The 25,706-nt window shown below is 35.0% G+C and overlaps 1 protein-coding gene across 1 annotated transcript in view; it reads left to right on the top strand.

The window, feature by feature from the left end:
* The window catches only part of LOC103511184 (diuretic hormone receptor-like), a 66,468-nt gene that overhangs the window by 22,137 nt on the left and 18,625 nt on the right, over window positions 1–25,706 (top strand). Inside the window, exons 7-10 of the mRNA XM_008475902.2 lie at window positions 1,239–1,329; window positions 11,046–11,147; window positions 19,938–20,005; window positions 23,488–23,619. Coding sequence (XP_008474124.2) covers window positions 1,239–1,329; window positions 11,046–11,147; window positions 19,938–20,005; window positions 23,488–23,619 — 393 coding nt within the window. The remainder of the gene's footprint in view (window positions 1–1,238; window positions 1,330–11,045; window positions 11,148–19,937; window positions 20,006–23,487; window positions 23,620–25,706) is intronic.

Below are 25,706 nucleotides of genomic sequence, written 5' to 3'. Positions count from 1 at the left end.
CGGGAAAATTGGTTGAATGTGGTTACAATACGTCATGTGAAATTCAATATCTCATGAAACTAATGGGAGAATAGGCATGTAGGTAAAACAAGTGAAAGAATATATACTTATGTAGGTAGGTAAGAGGTATTCCTTTTGATATTTGATTCCTTCGTACACAAAATGCATAATTTTCATTCAAAATCTTGTTTGAATTTTATGTACTAGGTACATAATGTGATAATTTTTTGTTCGATTACGACTACAATACTAACTTTTACTTACTCGTATCTAATCTGTTCCCTCTCAACGAATGACTGTCGCTACTAACATTCCCGCCTGATTTGATCCCGAAGGAATCACACAAGATAACAACACAAAGCAAACAAAAGGATAGGAGCTAAGTTGATTTTTTATAAAGAAAAGTTTGTTTGGTGAATGATCCAATAAAGAATTCCCACTATCTCTTATCTGTATCTAACGTGAGCTTTCTACTTTTGTTTAGCAGCTATTTGCTATTTATCCGGGACCTCTTCTTTTTCTTATTTCTCCTCCTCCTTTTCCTCCTTGTCCTTCTCCTTCTCATCTTCATCTCCTTTCTAGAGCTTCTCCCTTTTGTTCTCTTCATATTCCAATCCCTCGTCCTCTTTGTCCTCCTTTCCCTTTTTCTTATAATACTTCTCATCCCCTGTTCCTTCTTTTTTCTCTTCCTCTGCTTTCACTTTCTTACCCTCCTATTTTCCTTTTTTTCCTTCCTTTGGCTTCTCCAGTGGAAAAAACGTACAACTGTTGATACTGTTAGTCTTTGCTCTGTAATGAATTTTTTATTTACATTTGCTTTTTTTTTTAAGATTCGAAAATATCGAGAAGCAGTGAGGCGAAAGAGAGAAAACTTTTTTCGTCGAATTCACTTGCCAAAATATAGCTGTCGTTATTTTTTTCAATCACTTTTCACAGGTAAATTAATTTTATTATTAGGTAGTTGATAATTAATTTTTAAGGTCTATTTGCAAAATTTCAATTAAAGATTGCATAAAAGACAAGGTTTCAAAATTCCACACTATTTCTATATTTATTTATATTTCATTTATTTTCTTATTGAAAAGGGAAGACGCTATAATCGTTTTTCACTGAAAGGCTCAGCTGTTTGAAGCTTTTAAAAGCCACTTTCTTAGGTAAGATTTTTTTGAGACAGCTAAATGTATCTGAGTTTTATTTATTATTATTTCCATTTTTTATATTTTCTATTTTGGTTTCAGATGTCAGTGCAGTCAAATTTCGCCTGTGTTATTCTGTACATATTTCTTCACTACTGTCATCTTACCAACTTCTTCTGGATGTTTGTAGAAGGTGAGTTAGGATTTGAATTTATCAACGCCCAGGTCTACAATAATCAGGGAAAAACGTCCAAAATGAACCAACATAAAGTCATACTGAGTCTGTAGACCTAAGGATAAGAAGTTAAAAGATTGTCTTTGCACTCTTTGCTGACATAGGTAAGTAAAATGTGTAATAATAAACAAAGTGATGAGTAGTGAATGATTTTATATTAGTCCTTATTTTTAATTACCTAATACTTACGTATTAAAAACGTTACTAAACTGGCAAAGTCAAATGTGAATCTGAAAAACAAAGCTAAATAACCAAACAAAATACAAAACGCCTGGTATTAACTAACTTAGTACCTAACATATTTCACACTCGTGAGAAAGTTTCGGACCTAAAAGTTCTGCGAGAAAAAAAGTTCATATCTACATTTTGCAGGAAGTAGGTAGGTTCCTACCTACATTGTTATTTATTCTGCCTTCATATCTTTATTGCTCCCGTATATGATTCTAATTAGAAGTAGATTATGAAGGTATACCTTTAGTAATTTCCATGTTTACAATTTAAAACTTTTCGTAATAAAATTGTAGGTAGGAACATCCTGAAAATTATAGGCAAAAATTTCCCGTTCTACCTACAATTCTGAGATTTAAATTATTATTATTATTATTATTATTATTATTATTATTATTATTATTATTATTATTATTATTATTATTATTATTATTATTATTATTATTATTATTATTATTATTATTATTATTATTATTATTATTATTATTATTATTATTATTATTATTATTATTATTATTATTATTATTATTATTATTATTATTATTATTATTATTATTATTATTATTATTATTATTATTATTATTATTATTATTATTATTATTATTATTATTATTATTATTATTATTATTATTATTATTATTATTATTATTATTATTATTATTATTATTATTATTATTATTATTTGTTTTGTTTTTCCTCACATAAATTAGAAAGTTTCATCCTCTGACGAACTTGTACTATATCTACAGGTTAAACCCACGTACGCTGTCAATGGCCCAAACTTTTCCATCGTTTCTCCCGACAAAACTTTGTTTCTCCCAGACTTACTTCAACTTCAAGATCGATGACCCCCCAAATTTATAATACTAGGTATCCATACCTATATTAAATTGTTCGACTAATACATACCTACTAGGATTATCTCTCCCTCAACACCTAAAATAAAATCCTTCCTTTACTCTCATGCCTAACAAAAAATAATAATAAAAACTCCAATATGAAGGTAATGGGTTGTACACATCGTTTTATATTCATGTTAGTTTAGTATCATTTTGTCATAATCGATGGATAAATGTGATAAGAATTGTCAAATGACACATCAAAAGGTTATGTTGATATTGGTAAAGTACTTAATGGACGTTACCTTGATAACATCAAGGTAACAAAGTACCAAAGTACAATAACCCTTAAAAGAAAGGACGTTCCTTCACAGTTGTTTATACCGACAGACGGTATGGATACATATCAAACCAACCACAGTTAATGCGGTGGACTTGGGATCTCATGTCATAATATTTACCGAGCTGTGAGGCTTACGACTAGGCAACCTAGTCCCTAGATTGAAAGAAACAAAAGTTTACCTTACCTTAATAGGTAGGGTAAGCAGCTTTGATTTATATAGATCTTACTCTTGGGTATTGGATAAAGAACTAGCTATGAAGCTTATAAACTAGTAAATTCAATATTTATTTAAAAGCCACCAGGGAGAAGCAGCGTTATCCATATTTACCTTAATGGATTTTTTCTGCTTCGTTTATAAAATAAATTCGATCATACATAAATAATGATACTTATGTACTGAGGGTACTGAAGTACCTACTTACCAGATATTGCGTGCTGTAATTTGGCGGAGTACCTAGTGATTCTCAATGTAAGGTCTTGATGTAGGAACTCTACTCCTACGTTTAGGTGAACTGTATATCTCACTCTTAAAAAGGCTCCCCACGGGCTCCCAAAAGACCAATGACACCCAAAACTAATTAGTGAATTTCCTCTATATGTGTTGGAAATTTTTTGCCAAATTCCATCAAACTCCGTCATATTTTTCTCTCCAAAGCTATTATAATGGATACATATCAAACCAACCACAGTTAATGCGGTGGACTTGGGATCTCATGTCATAATATTTACCGAGCTGTGAGGCTTACGACTAAGCAACCTAGTCCCTAGATTGAACGAAACAAAAGTTTACCTTACCTAAATAGGCAAGATAAGCGCCTTTAATTTATATTAAAGATCTTACTCTTGGGTATTGGATAAAGAACTAGTTATGAAGCTTATAAACTAGTAAATTCAATATTTATTTAAAAGCAACCAGGGAAAAGCAGCGTTATCCATATTTACCTTAATGGATTTTTTCTGCTTCGTTTAGAGAATAAATTCGATCATACATAAAATAATAATGATACTTATGTACTGAGGGTACTGAAGTACCTACTTATCAGATATTACATGCTGTAATTTGGCTGAGTACCCAGTGATTCTCAATGTAAGAACTCAATTCCTACATGAATAGGTGGACTGTATATCTCACTCTTAAAAAGGCTCCCCACGGGCTCCCAAAAGACCAATAATACCCAAAACTAATTAGTGAATTTCCTCTATATGTGTTGGAAATTTTTTGCCGAATTTCATCAAACTCCGTCATATTTTTCTCTCCAAAGCTATTATCATGGAACAAAATGCAAAATACCTAATCAAGTTAAAAACTGACACCTTGAAAAATAATAATAATAAAATAAATCAGTGGTTAGATTCAGAACCCAAGGAGACAACTTTGACCAACGTCCCTGCAAAGTAATAAAATTATCTCTCACTCTACTTTTCTCTCTCTCTCTCTCTCTCTTTCTACCTTTCTTTCCTCCTCTGTTCCCTATCTGAGTATAATCTCAAGTCCTTCCTCCCTTCCTTCGCTATCCTATTTCTCTGTTGTTAAATTTTCTTCCTACCTCTCTCCCATTTTCTCTGCGATAATTTTCTTCCCCTTCCTCCTTCCCTTCCGAAAAGGAAAACTTGGAATTTTCAAGAAAGATAAAGTTTCAGACTGAAATGTATCTTGTTTGCTTATGACATACATTTTGAGGCCAAGTTTTACCTTCCCACCAGCTAGCAGCTATTGTGCTTTATTTTGTTTAATTATATCTATGTAATTTGTATAAGTACGTGAGCTCATGATAGAAAGTTACTGACCTTTCAATTTTTCAGTTGAAGGACCCGCAATCACGCACTTGTTGAAGCTAAAGCTCCCTTCCGAAATTTTAAAACCTGCTTCTTAGCTCACACTCCTGAAACACATCATGGGAACTCTTTCAATTTTCTCCTGTTAGTTGAAATTCGTCAAAAACTTTCAATCATTCATGAAAAACATTATTTATTTTTTCCTGTGTTATTAGTTATTATTATTATTTTAAGGCCAATCACAAAACAATAAAACCACAAAAAAAAAAGAGGTTTACAGAGGGAACTGTAACTGCTATGGTCTTATCGTCCCGAAATCGAAGAGAGAAGGAAGACAGGATAGGAGACAAAAAACATTTATTTTTTCCTGTGTTATTAGTTATTATTATTATTTTAAGGCCAATCACAAAACAATAAAACCATCAGACGCTGACATTTCAGTTTTCAGAATCCAATGAAGGATTTATTTTTTTCCCAATCAAAGGAATTATTTTCGATGGCTTTCACAACATGTGAAACGATAGGTGAATTCCCAATTGGAAAGCAATCATAGCAGGACGGAAATAATGAATTATTCTTTGGAACGACATTCATATTACACCGAACCCAATATGCTTGCTTTTTTCCTGCTTTTTCTCCCCCGATTTAATGTTTTTAGTGCATGTGTCTCATATTGGGGTTCAGTGAACTGTAGAACGCACAGAAAAATGGCGAAATGGCCTCTGTGAGGCTCCGAAAGTCTTGATTAAGCCCAAAATCCAATGATGTTTTTTTTTCCGAACTGTAGAACGCACAGAAAAATGGCGAAATGGCCTCTGTGAGGCTCCGAAAGTCTTGATTAAGCCCAAAATCCAATGATGTTTTTTCCTTCTTTTTTTTGCCAAATTTTACAATTTAATCAAAATTGGACAAACCTATCAAAATTGTTTCGAGACGAGAGTAAAGGCCCGTTCCCTCTTGTCGTTCGGAAAAAAATCGTGTCGTGTGTAGTGGGAACACTCTCATTTAAATTACATTGCCTACAGCACATTCGGAAAAAATCGGATGAAACTTTCAATTTCGGGCTTTTATGAAGGAACAAACTGACCCTAACACACCTACTTATAAAACGTTTTCCATGAGAACGCGTTTCGAGTACAAAATGTGAAGTAGTCACTCGAAAGGTCAGAACTAATGGATACTACTCGTATTCCTGCTGAAGTGGTCAATCAAATTCCTATCAAGTGCCCACTGCTTCATACTGTTGGTATAAAAAATAGAGGATGTATGATCAATATGGAACTAGGTACCTACACCATGCCGTAGTGTTCATGTTTTTAATGGAATTCCAATAGTTTTGAAACCAAAGGGCTGCTTCAAGGATTCCAAAGAGGTTGTCTTTTACTTTAAATGAACTTTTATTAATTTTTTATGAAAGCCGTGTATTTATTTAATTATGCAATGTGCAACATACAGAAAATTAGTGGAGATGCTCGTATTACTAGCAATGTGCGTACCTATGTATACTGTTGGTATAAAAAATAGAGGATGTATGATCAATATGGAACTAGGTACCTACACCATGCCGTAGTGTTCATGTTTTTAATGGAATCCCAATAGTTTTGAAACCAAAGGGCTGCTTCAAGGATTCCAAAGAGGTTGTCTTTTACTTTGAACTTTTATTATTTTTTTTATGAAAGCCGTGTATTTATTTAATTATGCACTGTGCAACATGCGGAAAATTAGTGGAGATGCTCGTATTACTAGCAATGTGCGTACCAGCGTACCTATGTAAAAATAGTGGAGATGTTTGTTTTACTAATAGATATTTGTTTGTTTTATCTAACTACAAATTAATACGAACTAAAAAGTTCTGATAAATATGTACATATAGGTACCTATGTATTACTTATTATTATTATTTTTGTTTCTGTTTTGTTTTGTTTTTCCTCACATAAATTCGAAAGTTTCATCCTCTGACGAACTTGTACTATATCTACAGGTTAAACCCACGCTGTCAATGGCCCAAACTTTTCCATCGCTTCTCCCGACAAAACTTTGTTTCTCCCAGACTTACTTCAACTTCAAGATCGATGACCCCCCAGATTTATAATACTAGGTATCCAATATCCATACCTATATTAAATTGTTCGACTAATACAGTCATACTAGGATTATCTCTCCCTCAACACCTAAAATAAAATCCTTCCTTTACTCTCATGCCTAACAAAAAATAATAATAAAAACTCCATTATAAAGGTAATAGGTTGTACACGTCGTTTTATATTCATGTTAGTTTAGTATCATTTTGTCATACTCGATGGATAAATGTGATAGGAATCGTCAAAGTGACCCATCAAAAGGTTTTGTTGATATTGGTAAAGTACTTAATGGACGTTACCTTGATTTTTACCATCCTGTGTTACCGGGTTGTTTATTATTCCCTTTTCATTTCAGTCTGATGAATAGACAAAAGATCCCTTTGGAAAGAAAGAAAGGGGAAGAACCCTGGGAAAATTGGCTGCATGCGGTTGCAGTACGTCATGTGAAATTCAATATCTCATGAAACTAATGGGAGAATAGGTAAAACAAGTGAAAGAATATGTAGGTAGGTAATAGGTATTCCTTTTGATATTTTATTCCTTCGTACACAAAATGCATAATTTTCATTCTAAATCTTGTTTGAATTTTATGTACCTACTAGGTACATCATGCGATAATTTTTTGTTCGATTACGACTACAATACTTTTACTTACTCGTATCTAATCTTTTCCCTCTCTACCAATGATTGCCGCTACTAAAATTCCTGATTTGATCTCGAAGGAATCACAAAAGATAACAGCACAAAGCAAACAAAAGGATAGGAGCTAAGTTAGATTTTACTGAAGAAAAGTTTGTTTGGTGAATGATCCAATAAAGAATTCCCACTATCTCTTATCTGTATCTAACGTGAGCTTTCTACTTTTGTTTAGCAGCTATTTGCTATTTATGCGGGACCTTTTCTTCTTTTCCTCCTCCTACTTCTTCTCTTCTTTCTACTTCTCTTCTTCTCCTTTCTCGAGCTTCTCCCTTTGTCCTCTTTGTGTTCCTTTCCCTTTTTCAGTTTTTCCTCCTTCCCTTTTCTTATTACCGTCTCCTTTCTTCTCTTCCTCTGCTTTCACTTTCTTACCCTCCTATTTTCCTTTGTCTCCTTCCTTTGGCTTCTCCGGTGGAAAAAACGTACAACTGTTGATACTGTTAGTCTTTGCTCTGTAATGAATTTTTTATTTACATTTGCTTTTTTTTAAGATTCGAAAATATCGAGAAGCAGTGAGGCGAAAGAGAAAAAACTTTTTTCGTCGAATTCGCTTGCCAAAATATAGCTGTCGTTATTTTTTTCAATCACTTTTCACAGGTAAATTAATTTTATTATTAGTTGTTGATAATTAATTTTTAAGGTCTAGTTGCAAAATTTCAATTAAAGATTGTATAAAAGACAAGGTTTCAAAATTCCATTTTATTCTACTCTATAGGTAAGCAGTAGGCGCATAGGTAAGTAACTACGTACGAGTATGTATGACAGACTTACACTCATACTTATGAACAAAATACTCGCTTACATAACTAGACTCTATCCTAAATACTTGACGTCCGACAACACGATCTGGACCCGACTAAAATATTTAAATACACCCAATATATTTATTCCCTTTGAGAAGAGAGAAAAAAAAAAACAAGACGATTCAGATAATATAGAGTCCTGCATAATTTCTCGCTCGGTAAGTACCTGAATAATTTATCCCGTCAGGAAAAAAACCCCTGTTGAAACTCTGGGACCCGGGAATTCCCCCTATAATTCCCACGATTCTCCTGCGTCCTTTTTCCTCCCTCTCTTCAGGATAGTCTTTATTCAAATGTCTACCTCCCAATGGGACAATGTCTCTGAGGTGTTGCGGGCTTTGATTGTGGACAGATTTCTTTGAAAAGAGGATCGTAGATTCTAGGACTCAACGGAAAGGGAATTTTCGAGGAAATAGGGGATAGTGGTTGAGTCCATATTTGTCCACCTGTTGATTGTAGGGGTGCTTATAAAGCTATACCGTTTCATTATTCCCGGACATAGGTTGTAGGTACCTACCCTAAGGCTAATAATAATATCACACTTGACACTTGACTTGCCCAGTGGGTAAGCTGTCCCAGTGTATAAGCTCAGTTCCCGACGGAGTTTTTTTTTCAATAGCTACCTACCTACCTACCTAGCTTTATAACTACCAAAATTGAATTCTTCTTATGTATATAATTATGTATAGTTATACGTAACGCAAAAATTTTTTTTCCCTTTGAAAAAAAAAAAAAAAAAAAAAAAACAAGACGATTCAGAAAATATAGAGTCCTGCATAATTTCTCGCTCGGTAAGTACCTGAATAATTTATCCCGTCAGGAAAAAAAACCCCTGTTGAAACTCTGGGACCCGGGAATTCCCCCTATAATTCCCACGATTCCCCTGCGTCCTTTTTCCTCCCTCTCTTCAGGATAGTCTTTACTCTTTATTCAAATGTCTACCTCTCAATGGAACAATGCCTCCGAGGTGTTGCGGGCTTTGATTGTGGACAGATTTCTTTGAAAAGAGGATTGTAGATTCTAGGACTCAACGGAAAGGGAATTTTTGAGGAAATAGGGGATAGTGGTTGAGTCCATATGTGTCCACCTCTTGATTGTAGGGGTGCTTATAAAGCTATACCGTTTCATTATTCCCGGACGTAGGTTGTAGGTACCTACCCTAAGGCTAATAATAATAATATCACACTTGACTTGCCCAGTAAGTAAGCTGTCCCAGTCTACCAGCTCAGTTCCAGACGGAGTTTTTTTTCCAATACCTACCTACCTAGCTTTATAACTACCAAATTTAAATTCTTCTTATGTACATAATTATGTATAGTTATACGTAACGATACCTTTATCTTTCATCATGTTTTATTCCCATATCCCTTCTCCTGTTTTTATTTTCTTTCGTCTGCTCTTTCTTCTCTTCCTCATTTTTCTTCTTCTTCTCCTCCTCCTTCTCCTCTTCCTACTATGTATTACTATACTCCTCTCCCTCCTAATTCTTCTTCTCCTGCTCCTTATACCTTTCCTTCTCCCCTTACTACTTCTCCTCCTCCTCTTCCTCCTTTTCCTCCTCTTCCTCCTCCTCCTCCTCCTTCTTTTCCTCCCTCTTTCTCCTCACATCCTCTTCCTCATACCACACATAACATCTTAATCTTTCATCATGTTTTATTCCCATATCCCTTCTCCTGTTTTTATTTTCTTTCGTCTGCTCTTTCTTCTCTTCCTCATTTTTCTTCTTATTATTCTTCGTCTTCTCCTTCTTCTCCTCTTCCTACTATGTATTACTACTCCTCTCCCTCCTAATTCTTCTTCTCCTACTCTTATACCTCTTTCTCTTCTCTTCTCCTGTTCCTTATACCTTTCCTTCTCCCCTTACTACTTCTCCTCCTCCTCCTCCTCCTCCTCCTCTTCACTCTTTTCCTCCCTCTTTCTCCTCACATCCTCTTCCTCATACCATACATAACATCTTGGTTCTCCAGTTCTTATGTTTCCTATCACACATTGTTCATTTTTCACTGTCAAATTATTTCTCCACGTTTTTTTCTCTACTAGTTTCTCTCTGTGTGTATTTTCTTTTGATTTATACTGAGGGCCTCCTCGTGTATTTGATAAGTTATTTCAGTATATTAGGTACATTATTTGTTGTGAGGAGAAAGTAATAGAGACAGTCGTCAGTCAGCCAGTCAGTCGAAAAGGTGGTTTGAGAACTGTCGAAAGGTGGTGGTTTGAGGATTTGAACAAGGCATCAACTCAATTTACCAATTTAGGAAGGGTCTTAGCAATGCTGTGATATCTTTCGGTTTGGGAAACATAGAAACATGCCTCTGTAAAAATCATCAACTTTTTGTCACGAATAATGCCTACCTATTCTAAAGTTCATAGGAAGGATCATAAACTCATCAAGGAAACCTGTTTTTATGCCGGGAATTTTTCATTCAAAATTTTAATCCCCGCTATTTTTCCAAGATTTTTTTTTTTAATGTAAAATAAAATAAATCAGCCTCGTTTTCCTTTTTGTCACGAATAATGCCTACCTATTCTAAAGTTCATAGGAAGGATCATAAACTCATCAAGGAAACCTGTTTTTATGCCGGGAATATTTCATTCAAAATTTTAATCCCCGCTATTTTTCCAAGATTTTTTTTTTTTTTTATGTAAAATAAAATAAATCAGCCTCGTTTTCTAAAGATTCTTTCACAAAAGTTTCCTGAAACGATTTTCCGGATCTTAATTAAGATAAATTGCATTTTAATGAATATTAAAGAAATTCCGGTGGACATGGGAAGGAGGGGGGATGTTTTTACACTTTTGGCGAAGAAAACGGCTGGGTGGAAAAGTGGCGTGAATTCATTTCAAAACGTTTAAAGTTTTCTTTTCAAAAAATTTTCCCCCACTTTTTTTTACCTCGGAATTTTGAAAGCCGGGTGTCAAGAGCTTTTTATTTCCCTCTACTCTATGTCGTTTGTGGAGACATTCACTAGGGAGAATATAAAGCTGCGAGTGTACTTCCTCATTGGATGGGGTAAGTTTATAAGACAGTATTACTTTTTTAATGCCAAGTACCAAGAAGTAGATACCTTCCTTGAAGAGATGGAATCAACTAAAATACCTACATTTCAAGAGTTGGAATCAACTAAATTGGATGCTCCAAATTATTTTTAGCCCGGCCTACAGCAGAAATAAGCTTGAAAGGTGGGAAGGTCCCCCACCCACAAATAAGGTCCTGATAGATACCCACTGATAATAGAGTAAAAGGTGTATACTATTGACCTGTAAGCAAACATGGTCAGCGCGGGGTGAGATTAATATAGAGTTCGTGACGGGGGTTTATAAATCACGAGAATACCCCCGGGGCTAATGGATAATATAATCAGGCATGGATGCTGAACAGGGGGCTAATTCACAACCAGGGTTGGACGCAGAAACCGGAGTTGACGATAATGGAAATGGATACACAGAAATGGGGGTTCCCCTGATTTAGGGTATTGGAATGCTAATATTAAAATATAGAGTTCTGGAACCCAGTCACTCGATCGGTCTGCTGATGCTGACACGTCCTATAGTTATTTTTCTCAGTGTACCTGTGTTGATCGTGATAAAAAATTTAGTGCATTGTGGTAGGTATGGCACGGTAGTTTGTTGGTTTTGTTCTGTATGTCACCGTATTCTTTAGAAAATGTATTATTAGGTTGGGCGACTTGTTTCCTTTCCTATCGTGACGGGGGTTTATAAATCACGAGAATACCCCCGGGGCTAATGGATAATATAATCAGGCATGGATGCTGAACAGGGGGCTAATTCATAACCAGGGTTGGACGCAGAAACCGGAGTTGACGATAATGGAAATGGATACACAGAAATAATGGGGGTTCCCCTGATTTAGGGTGTTGGAATGCTAATATTAAAATATAGAGGTCTGACACGTCCTATAGTTATTTTTCTCAGTGTACCTGTGTGGATCGTGATAAAAAAATTAGTGCATTGTGGTAGGTATGGTACGGTAGTTTGTTGGTTTTGTTCTGTATGTCGCCGTATTCTTTAGAGTTTAGAAAATGTATTATTAGGTTGGGCGACTTGTTTGCTTTCCTATTTGATAGAGAAAGAGTTTTTCTCAAGTCATTTCTGTTTTCCCATTTATGAGACTTTGAGTTAACCCTTTGAAGGGTGAATTTCTAATGTCACGGTCATGTTATTGATCTCATTAGCTTTATGTTCGTTTTAATTTCAAACCTACATACCTACCTTGAAAAACGTCATTTTGTACGAAAATTGTAATCCTAATAGGAACCTATTTTCTTCATTTCATGAAATATCTTAAAGGCTCACATTGATTTTGTTTTTACTTTCCATTACCTATTTATTTAATAAATCATACTATTTGATAGAGAAAGAGTTTTTCTCAAGTCATTTCTGTTTTCCCATTTATGAGACTTTGAGTTAACCCTTTGAAGGATGAATTTCTAATGTCACGGTCATGTTATTGATCTCATTAGCTTTTTACAGATTGTTGTTATGTTCGTTTTAATTTCAAACCTACATACCTACCTTGAAAAACAGCATTTTGTACGAAAATTGTAATCCTAATAGGAACCTATTTTCTTCATTTCATGAAATATCTTAAAGGCTTACATTGATTTTGTTTTTACTTTCCATTACCTATTTATTTAATAAATCATACGATAATAATCTGTTTTCCCATTTATGAGACTTTGAGTTAACCCTTTGAAGGGTGAATTTCTAATGTCACGGTCATGTTATTGATCTCATTAGCTTTTTACAGATTTTTATGTTCGTTTTAATTTCAAACCTACATACCTACCTGGAAAAACAGCATTTTGTACGAAAATTGTAATCCATAAGGAACCTATTTTCTTCATTTCATGAAATATCTTAAAGGCTCACATTGATTTTGTTTTTACTTTCCATTACCTATTCATTTAATAAATCATACGATAATTTACGAGACACATCAAATTAATATATAAAATGGAAATAAAAGAATAGTAAAGAGAACCCATGTCACACGATGTTTCAGGGGGTTAAACTTAGGGAATCCCCTATTTAGCGTTCAACCCACGTATCCTGGTTATCTGATATCCCCCAAGTTTTATTATCTTAAACGTATAGATTTTGTGCTCCAAATATCCCCCCGAATCTCGCAGTCCTCATATACCCCCCTGTATTATAATAACGATAGTGTCGTTTATATCTGTATTTTTTATCCAGCTATACATGTTAAGTATGTTTATCCATACAGAGTGTTCAAACGATTTGAGTTTATTCACGAAACCTTTTAATGGACGATTCCAATTTTCGAAGTAGTACGTTCAGTCAAGTCTACTGTAGAACTCATAGTCCAAATTTTACCGAAAAAAAACCTTATGAAATTGCAACGCCTGGTTTTTTTTCGTAAAAAATCGTAGGTTTTTACCGTAAAAAATCGAATTTATGACAAAAAAAAATCCAGCCTTACAAATAAATAAAATAGGTAAAGGAAATAATAAAATCAAACTTCCAAAGAGGTAATTTTTATCCAGGAAACTTTTCGCTCGCTGAACTAAATTGATACAAATTATGAATTCAAAAGATATATAAACTTTCAAATCAAATGCACTGGAGCATGCAAGGGCTAGCAAGTTACAAGTATTAATGATAAAAAGAACATTATCATTAAATGGAGAAAAAATGGAAAGTAATATAAATATGAATGTACAAAGCTGCAGTGACGGATTTAAATTCGGGAACCGTGCCTTTGAAAAAACGCCGTATTGATAAATAAAAAAAGATAAAGATAGTAAGGATGAATATCATTATGGAAAGGATTGAAGGGACTTTTGAGTCTTATCCAACCAAAATAAAATGTTAAATGCATTTTAAAAAAATTAGTATTAATTTCTTATTATTAAAAAAAAGACTAACTCGTCTGTCAAGGTTACTACAAAGTTTGTTTTTTTAAAAAACACCAGAACTATTTATAATAAAAGCTACGACAGAACTTTGAATCCTTATCTCAATGGCAGTAAACACAAATATTTATCATAGTTTCACATAATTGCTAAAGGAAAAATACCAGGGCAAATATTTTCGTTGCAATATATGAAAAGAACGTCAAAAGGAGGGGAACAAATGGTTTATTTCTCCTTCGACACTGGAAATTATGGCCCATAAAACTTAATGGAAAATTCCATCTATGCAAACTTTGTGTGAAAAATAGCGAAAATGTGCTCCATAAATAATAAATGGCGAAGATCGTTGGAAGAGAGGAGAAGACAAAATTATCATCATAAATATTAAAGAGAGAAAAAAATGTTGATGGGAAGCTAGTTGGGTTTTTTTATTTCTTTCAAAACAAATGATACTAATAAATTGGTCATAAAAAGTCGCTTCCATAGCTTCCTCTTTGTAGATAACTCGTACATTATTGAACAAATAGGATGAAGCATCGTCACTACACTAGTATAGGTGTTTAGCCTACGTATTGACCTGTACTAAATTTTAAATTTATTAAATAATTTTTATTTATTAATGAAACTACTCGTACCTACAAAGAAATTAGAGGAAGAGGAAAAAAAGTCTGCTCAGTTGTTGAATTGCCATGTAAATTGTTAAGTACAAAATAATTAATGTAAACACAATACATACATAACATAAGCCCAACACAATTTTAAGCATATCCTAAAATTTTCTACACCTTTGGAATCCATTAGTAAAGTTGTACATTCGTTGACCGAAAAGTTTCTGAGTCCAGCTTCTACCACCTCTGAATATAAATTAGAAGGCTTTAGTAAGTTTTCAAAAGTCCATCTGTCCACTAAAAGCTGGAAAGGTACAGGCAGTGATGAAATTTTCCAAATTCATCTTTAAATGTACATTTACAATTTTACATTACCTAAGCAGGTAAATATAATATAATAGGCTGCGCCCTTCAAGAATAGACCTCAGCAGTCTATTTTGTCCCTTAGAATGCCAAAAAATAAAATTATTTTTCTCAGTGTAACATAAGCCTAACACAATTTTGAGTATATCCTAAAATTTTCTACACCTTTGGAATCCATTAGTAAAGTTTGTACGTTCGTTGACCGAAAAGTTTGTGAGTCCAGCTTCTACCACCTCTGAATATAAATTAGAAGGCTTTAGTAAGTTTTCAAAAGTCCACCTGTCCCCTAAAAGCTTGAAAGGTACAGGCACACAGGCAGTGATGAAATTTTCCAAATTCATCTTTAAATGTACCTACATTTACAATTTTACATTACCTAAGCAGGTAAATACCTATAATATATTATGTAGGTAGGTACGTACGTAGGTTTGTACAGTCGTATTTATTCTGCCTACCTACGTTTTAAACGAAATTTGATGGTGTTTTCATAGGTAGGTACTGTTTTATAATTTTTTCTCTAGTACACACTTAAGAATCCTACCTTGTTTACAGTTCATAGAAAACGAAGAGCTCATTGAGAGAACTTAGATATAGTAAAAACCGGCGGGTAAGTATGGAGTATGGCTGTATGGCCCTTTTTATAATTTTTTCTCTAGTACACACTTAAGAATCCTACCTTGTTTACAGTTCATAGAAAACGAAGAGCTCATTGAGAGAACTTAGGTATAGTAAAAACGGGCGGGTAAGTATGGAGTATGGCCCTAACATTTTGTATGAATGCCTGACAAACATTTGTATATGCAATGTGCCAAGCACAATATATGAAAACTTGAATAAAAGAAGAGAAGAAAATGACTAATCCATTTATTTGCCTCCTTTCATTCATCATGGACATTCACAAAGTTACTGAGTCAGCCATTCAGACAGCCATTATAGTTTTCTAGCTCTGTGACCAGAATCTTCCCTCCCCTTCTATCTCCAACTTCTTCCCTTCCTCTCTCTTCTCATTTCATCTTTCATTCCTTTATTCTCTCTCTCTCTCTCTCTCTCTCTCTCTCTCTCTCTCTCTCTCATCAATAATATTAACTTGTCTACTCTCAAGGAGTCTTGTCACGGCGATTTCATCATTTTCCAATACATATCTAACACTCTATGTCGTTAATTACTCAACGAGTGCCATAATTACTGCTCTGATACTCTTCAATGTTTTTCACCTGGCTTTTCAATGGAAAAGCATCATTTACATTGGTAATAACGAGGCCGTTAGGTAGTAACGTGCTGATTCACTTAGATAAGTACGAGTGCCTAAATGATTGAACTTCACTCATCGTCTGTGTTTAAGGAAAGGTGGTGTTTAAGGAAAGATCAAACCTAAGTTTAAAGCTTTAATTTTTCAATCCCGAGTCAAACCCGTCTTTTTGCCAGAAAAAATCTCACGATACAACTCTGCAGCATTGTATGTGGAAAGCTCAGCACAAAAAACATCAGCTTTCTGTTCACTAAACATAAACAATCGTACCAATATAAACAGCAGTGCCGGGGGTTGAGTATTCAATTTTGGAAATACGACCATTCAATTCAGGATATACGAATATTCAATGAAAATATTCGTAACTTCAGTGGCAGGCAGTCCTTTGATGACTTAATAATATCAATAATATTATGAAAAGTATATTTGTTGAGAAGAGTTTCAACATATTGGTAAAATTAATTATTGACGACATACTTTGATGGAATTATTGACGGCACATAGATGGAATTATTGATTCGAAGTTCGAACGTATTGACAGAAACCATAATATTGATACATTTTGTCCTGAACGGTTGAGGCTTTTTGATAGGGCCTTCAAATATATTGTTCATCTAAGGCTGCTCAAAATCCCGATGAAGCAACTTTATTTCCCCACCTGATGGGTCGCCACTGATAAATCAATAGTACCTACTTAACTGTAGTAGTTCTATCAGCGCCAGCTTTTAAAGTGATTAAAATCCAAGATTTACGAAGACAAGTGCAAGGTTCTCTCTTCCGCCCCCCTCTCTCTCTCTGTGTTTCTCTCTCTTTGTTTCTCTCTCAGACACTCACACACGCTTTCCTCCTCTCTTCCTCTTGACTGTATCTCTCTATTTTATTTTCTCTCTCTCTCTCCACTTTAGCTGTTGGTATTTATTTTCCTTCCGAAAATTTATAACCGAGCTTTTCTCTTAACTCATAAATATACGTATAATCCCCGCTTTCATGATTGTAGAGAGCTTTCTCTTGACCTCTGGAGAATGAGAAAAAAAGAACTAAAGGTGGTAAACCTGTCTAGAAAATAGAAAGACATGGGTTGACAGTCCGGAGAATTAATTTGGAAAGCTGGAGACATGTGACACCGAATTATAAAACTACTTGGCACTTGGGTATTATTGTTTTTTTTTTTTTTTTTTTTTTTTTTTTTTTTTTTTTTTTTTTTTTGACGTTTACAAACGGACTAGTTGTCTCCTTGTAACTTTCATTTCAAGATGTACCTTCCTAGTTTCCCGATTTGTAAAAAAGAAAAAGTTTATGATATAGGTAATAATGTACAAAATAATATACAAGGGTTGATTTCCAGAAGGGTTTCGAAGTTCCAGTCCAATTGTCACCATTATGTTGCGAAGGGATTTTCTAATGGATAAAGGGATTTTTTTTTTTTTTTTTTTTGCAAAAGGACCTGACAGCATTTTGGGAGACTAATTACCTATATCCAGGAACTCAACGAGTTTTCTATTTACGGATGTGGGTACCTCGCTGGCTCTGTTTGCTATTTGTGGAATTTGCTTTGTAACCAGCACTGCCAACAAGAAACTCCTACGCATTTTCTGCCTGAAATGAATCCGGGAAGTTATATTTTGATCTTGGGTATTATTGTTTTTTTTTTTTTTTTTTTTTTTTTTTTTTTTTTTTTTTTTGACGTTTACAAACGGACAAGGTCGTTCCTAGTTGTCTCCTTGTAACTTTCATTTCAAGATGTAGGTACCTTCCTAGTTTCCCGATTTGTAAAAAAGAAAAAGTTTATGATATAGGTAATAATGGTACAAAATAATATTCAAGGTTTTGCAAAAGGACCTGACAGCATTTTGGGAGACTAAATACCTATATCCAGGAAACGAATTTTCTATTTACGTATGTGGGTACCTCGCTGGCTCTGTTTGCTATTTGTGGAATTTGCTTTGTAACCAGCACTGCTAACAAGAAACTCCTACGCATTTTCTGCCTGAAATGAATCCGAGAAGTTATATTTTGATCTCTTCTTTTGATATACGAGTATTCGTAGAACCGCATTATTCTTCAAGTTCTTTGAGTATTTATTATTGGGCTGTGACTGACGAGAGTTGAGGCCTATTCCGGGGAGGGCAGAGATACCAGGAACCTACCGTTCCTGGTATCAAATTAATATTCTCATAAACCTCTTTCCGACTACGGTAAAGTCAATACTTCACTCTTCTTTCTATTTGCACTTCTAGCTTCTAATTGTTGCTCCTTTGCGTTCTCTGCCACTTCACTGCTTCACTCCAACCCTCCTTACTTCTCCTGTAAGTACTCCTTCAATCCTTCTTACTGCTAGCTCATATTTTAACCTTTGATTGGAGAGGTGTAGGCTACGTAAACCCCAGCTTAATTTTACTGTAAAACTGTAAAAAAAAAATAAAATAATAATAATAAGAAAAACACCACTAACAGCAACAATAATGATTTAAAAATTATATTTTATTCATACTACCATAGGTTATTTTAGATTTTTCGATAAGATTGCCTGAAAAGTTGAAATCAATAATTTTATTGTAGGTATTGGAATTTTAAATTCCAAATTCTGATAATTTTCAGACAAACATGGATTTACTGGGGGTCTGACCTACCTCACTAAAGAAGGGTTAACGAAAGTCGTGGGGTATTATTTCGAACCCAGGTGTGTTTGCTCTCAAAATAGAAACCCCTACTATAAATAGAGAACCTTCAGACCTTTAATATACCTTCAAAATTTTAAATTCCAAATTCTGATAATTTTCAGACAAACATGGATTTACTGGGGGTCTGACCTACCTCACTAAAGAAGGGTTAACGAAATTCGTGGGGTATTATTTCGAACCCAGGTGTGTTTGCTCTCAACTTGAAACCTCGACTATAAATAGAAACCCCTACTATAAATAAGTAGAGAACCTTCAGACCATTAATATACCTTCAAATCTTGTTAAAATATTAATATATCTTTTTAGTCCGTCCTTCCTTTATTATTACAATAGTAATAAAAAGGTATAAGGGACGGACTATTGTATTCGCTTCGGTGTCTGTCACTCTGTCGGTCGGTCGGTCTGTCTGTCTGTCTGTCTGTCCCCATAGAAGGACTTATCCAAACCTGGTCGACCTATATATCAAATTAAAGGTCTTTTTACCAGGATCACGAAAATGGTGGTGCAAATTTTGTCCAGAAAACCATAAAGCCAAAAAACCAAAAAAAACTGGTTTTTGGGGGATTTTTTTCACATTTTCTCACACAAATGAGCTCTGATCTCGAAATTTGTCGCGAAGACCTATGAACTCAAAGCGAGAAAGTTTTAGACAACACTTCAGTCGATCATTTAAGACCAGTTTTAGCGTCATCTATGTTAAGCTACGCCGAGCAAGGCCAAAAAATGGATGGGTGACTTAAAGGATTAAAGGGAGAACGGGCTCTAGTCTTGATTTTAAATCATTACATGAAAGTAAAATCAAAAAATCATAATAATAAACTGAATATTAAACAAATTAGGTAGGTACATACCTAGGTACTCATTTTCTTTAATCACGATCGAATAAACTAAAAAATTAAAGGGGCTAAAAAATTCCCGGAGGGACGGACCCAGCTTGTTCTCTAATATTTTTAAGTGAATATTGTTAAAATATTAATATTTTTCTTGTGTTCGATCGGATTTCAGGGGCTCCCCTGGTGATTGTTACGGTTTGGGCTATAGCCAAGACGTTTGCCCCCTCTTCAGACATACAGGTAAGATTGTATGATACCAAGTACTTACCTACATAAGTCCTTATGTGACCAGGATGAGGTCCTATAGGAAAACGAACTGCTTCTTGAACTCCGTCTTTTTCAATGAGACGAAGATGTGTTCCTTAGCTTTAAGCTCCAAATGACGATTTTTCATTTTTTGCTGATTTTTTTTCCCCCGTTTCTCTCAAGTTCTGAGAACACCAATAGGTGAACAAGCATAATTATGTATCACGAACACATACCTACGCTACCTACGTACCCACGTACTTACATACGTTCCCACGTATATCAAGGGACCATAAAATTCTACCTCCACGAGGAACTTGTAAAAACATTTACATTAAAAAATTGGAGAATTACGCTGTAAAAACTAATTAAGTTTTTAATGAAAAAGAAATAAAAACAAGATCCTACGCTCTGTACCAAGATAGCTCTTCAGAGTATTATAAATAGGTTTTCATGAGAGAGAGAGAGAATGGAAGAAAGAGAGAGACAGACAGAAAAGGAGAAAGAAAGAGAGAGAGGGGGGAAAATGACTAATCCATTTATTTGCCTCCTTTCATTCATCATGGACATTCACAAAGTTACTGAGTCAGCCATTCAGACAGCCATTATATTTTTCTAGCTCTGTGACCAGAATCTTCCCTCCCCTTCTATCTCCAACTTCTTCCCTTCCTCTCTCTTCTCATTTAATCTTTCATTCCTTTATTTTCTCTCTCTCTCTCATCAATAATATTATCTTGTCTACACTCAAGAAGTCTTGTCTTGGCGATTTCATCATATTCCAATACATACCTTACATGAGAAAGAGTAAAAAAACCCCAGCCACTCAGTATCAGGTAGACCTGACAGGTACTCCTGATCAGATCCGCCTGTGAGGTCTACCTGATGAGCACATACACTATCAGGTAGACTTGACAGTTGGACCTGATCAGGTGTACTTGTCAGGTCAACCTGATAGTGAGTAGCTGGCCTAAGAGAGACGAAAGAAGGCAAAATAACATGGGTAGCTTTAAAGCTCTCGCTTTTTAATTTGACGGTGTGTGGCACAGCTAATGGAAAGTAATAATGATAATAAGAATAATAATTTGGAATCTCATCATGAAAATCTCTCTCATCACTCCTTTTCAAGGGATCACCTTAATGACTAAGTGCCTACCTTGAAATTTTCTGAATACCTAAGTTATTATTTATCGAAAAGTTTTCTCTTCTTTTACAATTTCTTTCTTTCTTGTCTCTTCGCTTCTATTCCTCCTCTCCTCTTCTTCTTTCTTGTCTTCTCTTCTATACTATCCCCCTGTATCTATCTCCTTATGAATTATTAATTATACTAACAGATTTATATCCAAACAAAAGTGCAAGCTAGAATGCAAGCGAGGATTAAAGTTCTAGCTAGGCTCGTGTATTTGATAAGTTATTTCAGTATATTAGGTACATTATTTGTTGTGAGGAGAAAGTAATAGAGACAGTCGTCAGTCAGCCAGTTAGTCGAAAAGGTGGTTTGAGAACTGTCGAAAGGTGGTGGTTTGAGGATTTGAACACCAACCTCTGTGGTGTAGTGCTGAAATGTATAAATGTAATAAATCCTCGTTATAATATTTACAACTTCTTGGAAATCTTGTACCTACCTAAATATGTTTATTTTGTACCTTCTTAGTAGGTCGATACATATGACTTTCAAGACAATTAGGACCTAAATGCTTGCGTTCGTACTCAGTAACACAGTATACAGATGGAGGGAGACTTTTTCCCCCCGAAAATTTCTCCCTATTCTTTCTCGAACATCGTCCAGGGGACAAAAGTGAGGAAAGAGGAAATATGTGACAGAAAAATGAAATGAAAACGGATACCTACGAGTATCTATTGAATAATAAGGGGAGAGAAGAAAGTGAGATGGAAGTGTAATCTGTCATTCTGGATAGTTTAATGAAATTATGTGATGAGAATCTCACACGACTTTCTATTACCTCCCCAATATTACCTTTTTTTTAGCGAAATTAGATAAAGTGCCTTCATCTTTAACCCTATATTGGTCTCACTGACACTATTAACCCGATTCTATGTCGTTAATTACTCAACGAGTGCCATAATTACTGCTCTGATACTCTTCAATGTTTTTCACCTGGCTTTTCAATGGAAAAGCATTTACATTGGTAATAACGAGGCCGTTAGGTAGTAACGTGTTGATTCACTTAGATGAGTACGAGTGCCTAAATGATTGAACTTCACTCATCGTCTGTGTTTAAGGAAAGGTGGTGTTTAAGGAAAGATCAAACCTAAGTTTAAAGCTTTAATTTTTCAATCCCAAGTCAAACCCGTCTTTTTGCCAGAAAAAAAAATTTCACGATACAACTCTGCAGCATTGTATGTGGAAAGATCAGCACAAAAAACATCAGCTTTCTGTTCACTAAACATAAACAATCGTACCAATATAAACAGCAGTGCCGGGGGTTGACTATTCAATTTTGGAAATACGACCATTCAATGCAGGATATACGAATACCTATTCAATCAAAATATTCGTAACTTCAGTGGCAGGCAGTCCTTTGATGACTTAATAATATCAATAATATTATGAAAGGTATATTATTTGTTGAGAAGAGTTTCAACATATTGGTAAAATTAATTATTGACGACATACTTTGATGGAATTATTGACGGCACATAGATGCAATTATTGATTCGAAGTTCGAACGTATTGACAGAAACCATAATATTGATACATTTTGTCCTGAACAATATAAAACGGTTGAGGCTTTTTGATAGGGCCTTCAAATATATTGTTCATCTAGGGCTGCTCAAAATCCCGATAAAGCAACAGGGGGGCTATAAAAGTGAGGAAAGAGGAAATATGTGACAGAAAAATGAAATGAAAACGGATACCTACGAGTATCTATTGAATAATAAGGGGAGAGACGAAAGTGATATGGAAGTGTAATCTGTCATTCTGGATAGTTTAATGAAATAATGTGATGAGAATCTCACACGACTTTCTATTACCTCCCCAATATTACCTTTTTTTAGCGAAATTAGATAAAGTGCCTTCATCTCTACATTAAATTACTGCTAGCTATATTCCAGTACCTACCCTCATCTGGTCATGGAAATGCAAAACATTGTAGATCGCTGACAGTTTTCATACTTTTTTTTTTTTTTGTCGCTGTAGGTCAGTTTATATCATGTTAGTTCCTCTTATAAAATCGATAGTTCTGATATGAATATAGGTAGTATGAAAAGGTTGAAAAAGAAGAAACTTTATGAACGGATGGGTTCTAAATTCTAAATTTATAGTCACATGAAATAGCACAAGCTGTCTTTTGAGGGACTGCCACAGTTTTGACACACGTCAACGTAATAAATTAAATCTAGAATCACACATAGCCTTTATTGCTTAGAGTGCAAATAAATAAATCTAGAATGATTTTTTAACCCTATGTTGGTCTCACTGACACTATTAACCCGACATGTCTCTATTGTTTCAGAGTCAAGGTATGGGGGATATTGGTCTGCGCCACTGTCCTTGGATGACCCCACACGTGTATGATTGGATTTATCAAGCTCCAGCCATCTTGGTTCTATTTATCAACTGTCTCTTCCTTATCATGATCATGTGGGTGAGTATATTTATTATTTGTTTTATTTATTTCTGACTGGGGGACTTTACACAAGGAGCAGAACAGCCTGAAATTTCCCTTGCTAAAGAATTAGCAAAGGTTGAGTGCGAAGGGCATCCACTTGTAAAATTTTGGAGCCAAAACCAAATGTCACCCCAAAAGCAGGGCTGATTGAGGACTGACGAAATTTTTACTTTGTCCGCGCCATTGACAACTAACAACATCAGAACTGCGCAAATTAGATGACGGGGGATGGGATATGAAATCTCCCATTTTCTCGGTACACTTGTAGCCGAGACTGGTCACCCAACACGAGGACAGAGAGTATCAGGTAAGACTTGGGAACGTCGCGTGTAATGATGGTCATGACAACATTGCAACCTTTATTAATTTTTTCATTAAATTAAAATATTCTTCTTCTTTCTTGTGAACTGTGTCAACTGTGTAAAGTCAAGTTCATACGTGGCAAATATTGGCAGTCTTGTAATACAGCGCTTGAAACAAAACGTCAAGTATGGACTCGGCTTGTCCGCATGATCAAGGTTATTTCCATTCTCCGTCTAATTAGCTATTAATCATCTCGTAATAATTATAATTACTCTCATTATTACTTCACCCTTTGATGTTTTGACTAGCACAGTATTCTTGCATGCCTCCCCATCATTAACAACTTGCATTTGCTGCATGCTGTATGCAAGTTTGGCCCGTAAACTATAAGTTCTCTCATCCGTTTTTATTTCTTCTAGGAAAAGGTAGGAGGTGGAGGAGAGGTGTGTCATTAAAACTGTCAATAGGGGAATGAGGGGGGTGGTTATTTCCATTCTCCGTCTAATTAGCTATTAATCATCTCGTAATAATTATAATTACTCTCATTATTACTTCACCCTTTGATGTTTTAGAAATGTATAAATGTAATAAATCCTCGTTATAATATTTACAACTTCTTGGAAATCTTGTACCTACCTAAATATGTTTATTTTGTACCTACTTAGTAGGTCGGTACATACGACTTTCAAGACAGTTAGGACCTAAATGCTTGCGTTCGTACACAGTAACACAGTCTACAGATGGAGGGAGACTTTTCCCCCCCGAAAATGTCTCCCTATTCTTTCTCGAATATCGCCCAGGCGATGCATTTGCTGCATGCTGTATGCAAGTTTGGCCCGTAAACTATAAGTTCTCTCATCCGTTTTTATTTCTTCTAGGAAAAGGTAGGAGGTAGAGGAGAGGTGTGTCATTAAAACTGTCAATAGGGGGATCAACAACTTGCATTTGCTGCATGCTGTATGCAAGTTTGGCCCGTAAACTATAAGTTCTCTCATCCGTTTTTATTTCTTCTAGGAAACGGTAGGAGGTAGAGGAGAGGTGTGTCATTAAAACTGTCAATAGGGGAATGAGGGGGGTTTCATTATATGAACAGTTTATTGAGCTTCCCTGTTTCCTTCAGAGTGAATTGCAGATAAGGTTTCATATATTGGGACAGGTAGGGGGATGAGCGTCTGGCATTCAGAATAAATCTATGACAGTACGGCTTGGTTGGGGTATATATCCGGAGCTCATAAAGTCTTTTATCTAAAAGTGCAGGGCAGGGAAATATATTTTCTCGTTTTTATTATGGATAGGAAAATATTTTAACCGTATCCTAATCCTAAGTAGGGAGTAAAATACAGGATTTGTTCTAGCATGAATGAGGCCCTTGACAATAGGATTACTTGAAATACTCTAGATGAGCATGAGAGTGGGTAGGTATTATCAATCTTTTTCTTCGATTTTTGTGAAGTAGTGACTATACGATTTCAATTCAACTACTATTCGGGTTTTATTTTCATAATTCACAGATTAATTAATAGTGTACAAAACTAAAGAGTGGGTAGGTATTATCAATCTTTTTCTTCGATTTTTGTGAAGTAGTGACTATACGATTTCAATTCAACTACTATTCGGGTTTTATCTTCATAATTCACAGATTAATTAATAGTGTACAAAACTAGTGAGCGTCTGGCATTCAGAATAAATCTATGACAGTACGGCTTGGTTGGGGTATATATCCGGAGCTCATAAAGTCTTTTATCTAAAAGTTCAGGGCA

Source organism: Diaphorina citri, unplaced genomic scaffold (genome assembly GCF_000475195.1).
Source record: "Diaphorina citri unplaced genomic scaffold, Diaci psyllid genome assembly version 1.1 scaffold685, whole genome shotgun sequence".
Taxonomy (NCBI): domain Eukaryota; kingdom Metazoa; phylum Arthropoda; class Insecta; order Hemiptera; family Psyllidae; genus Diaphorina; species Diaphorina citri.
Note: the sequence above shows the minus strand (reverse complement) of the source record. Positions and strands in the feature narration are given on the sequence as shown.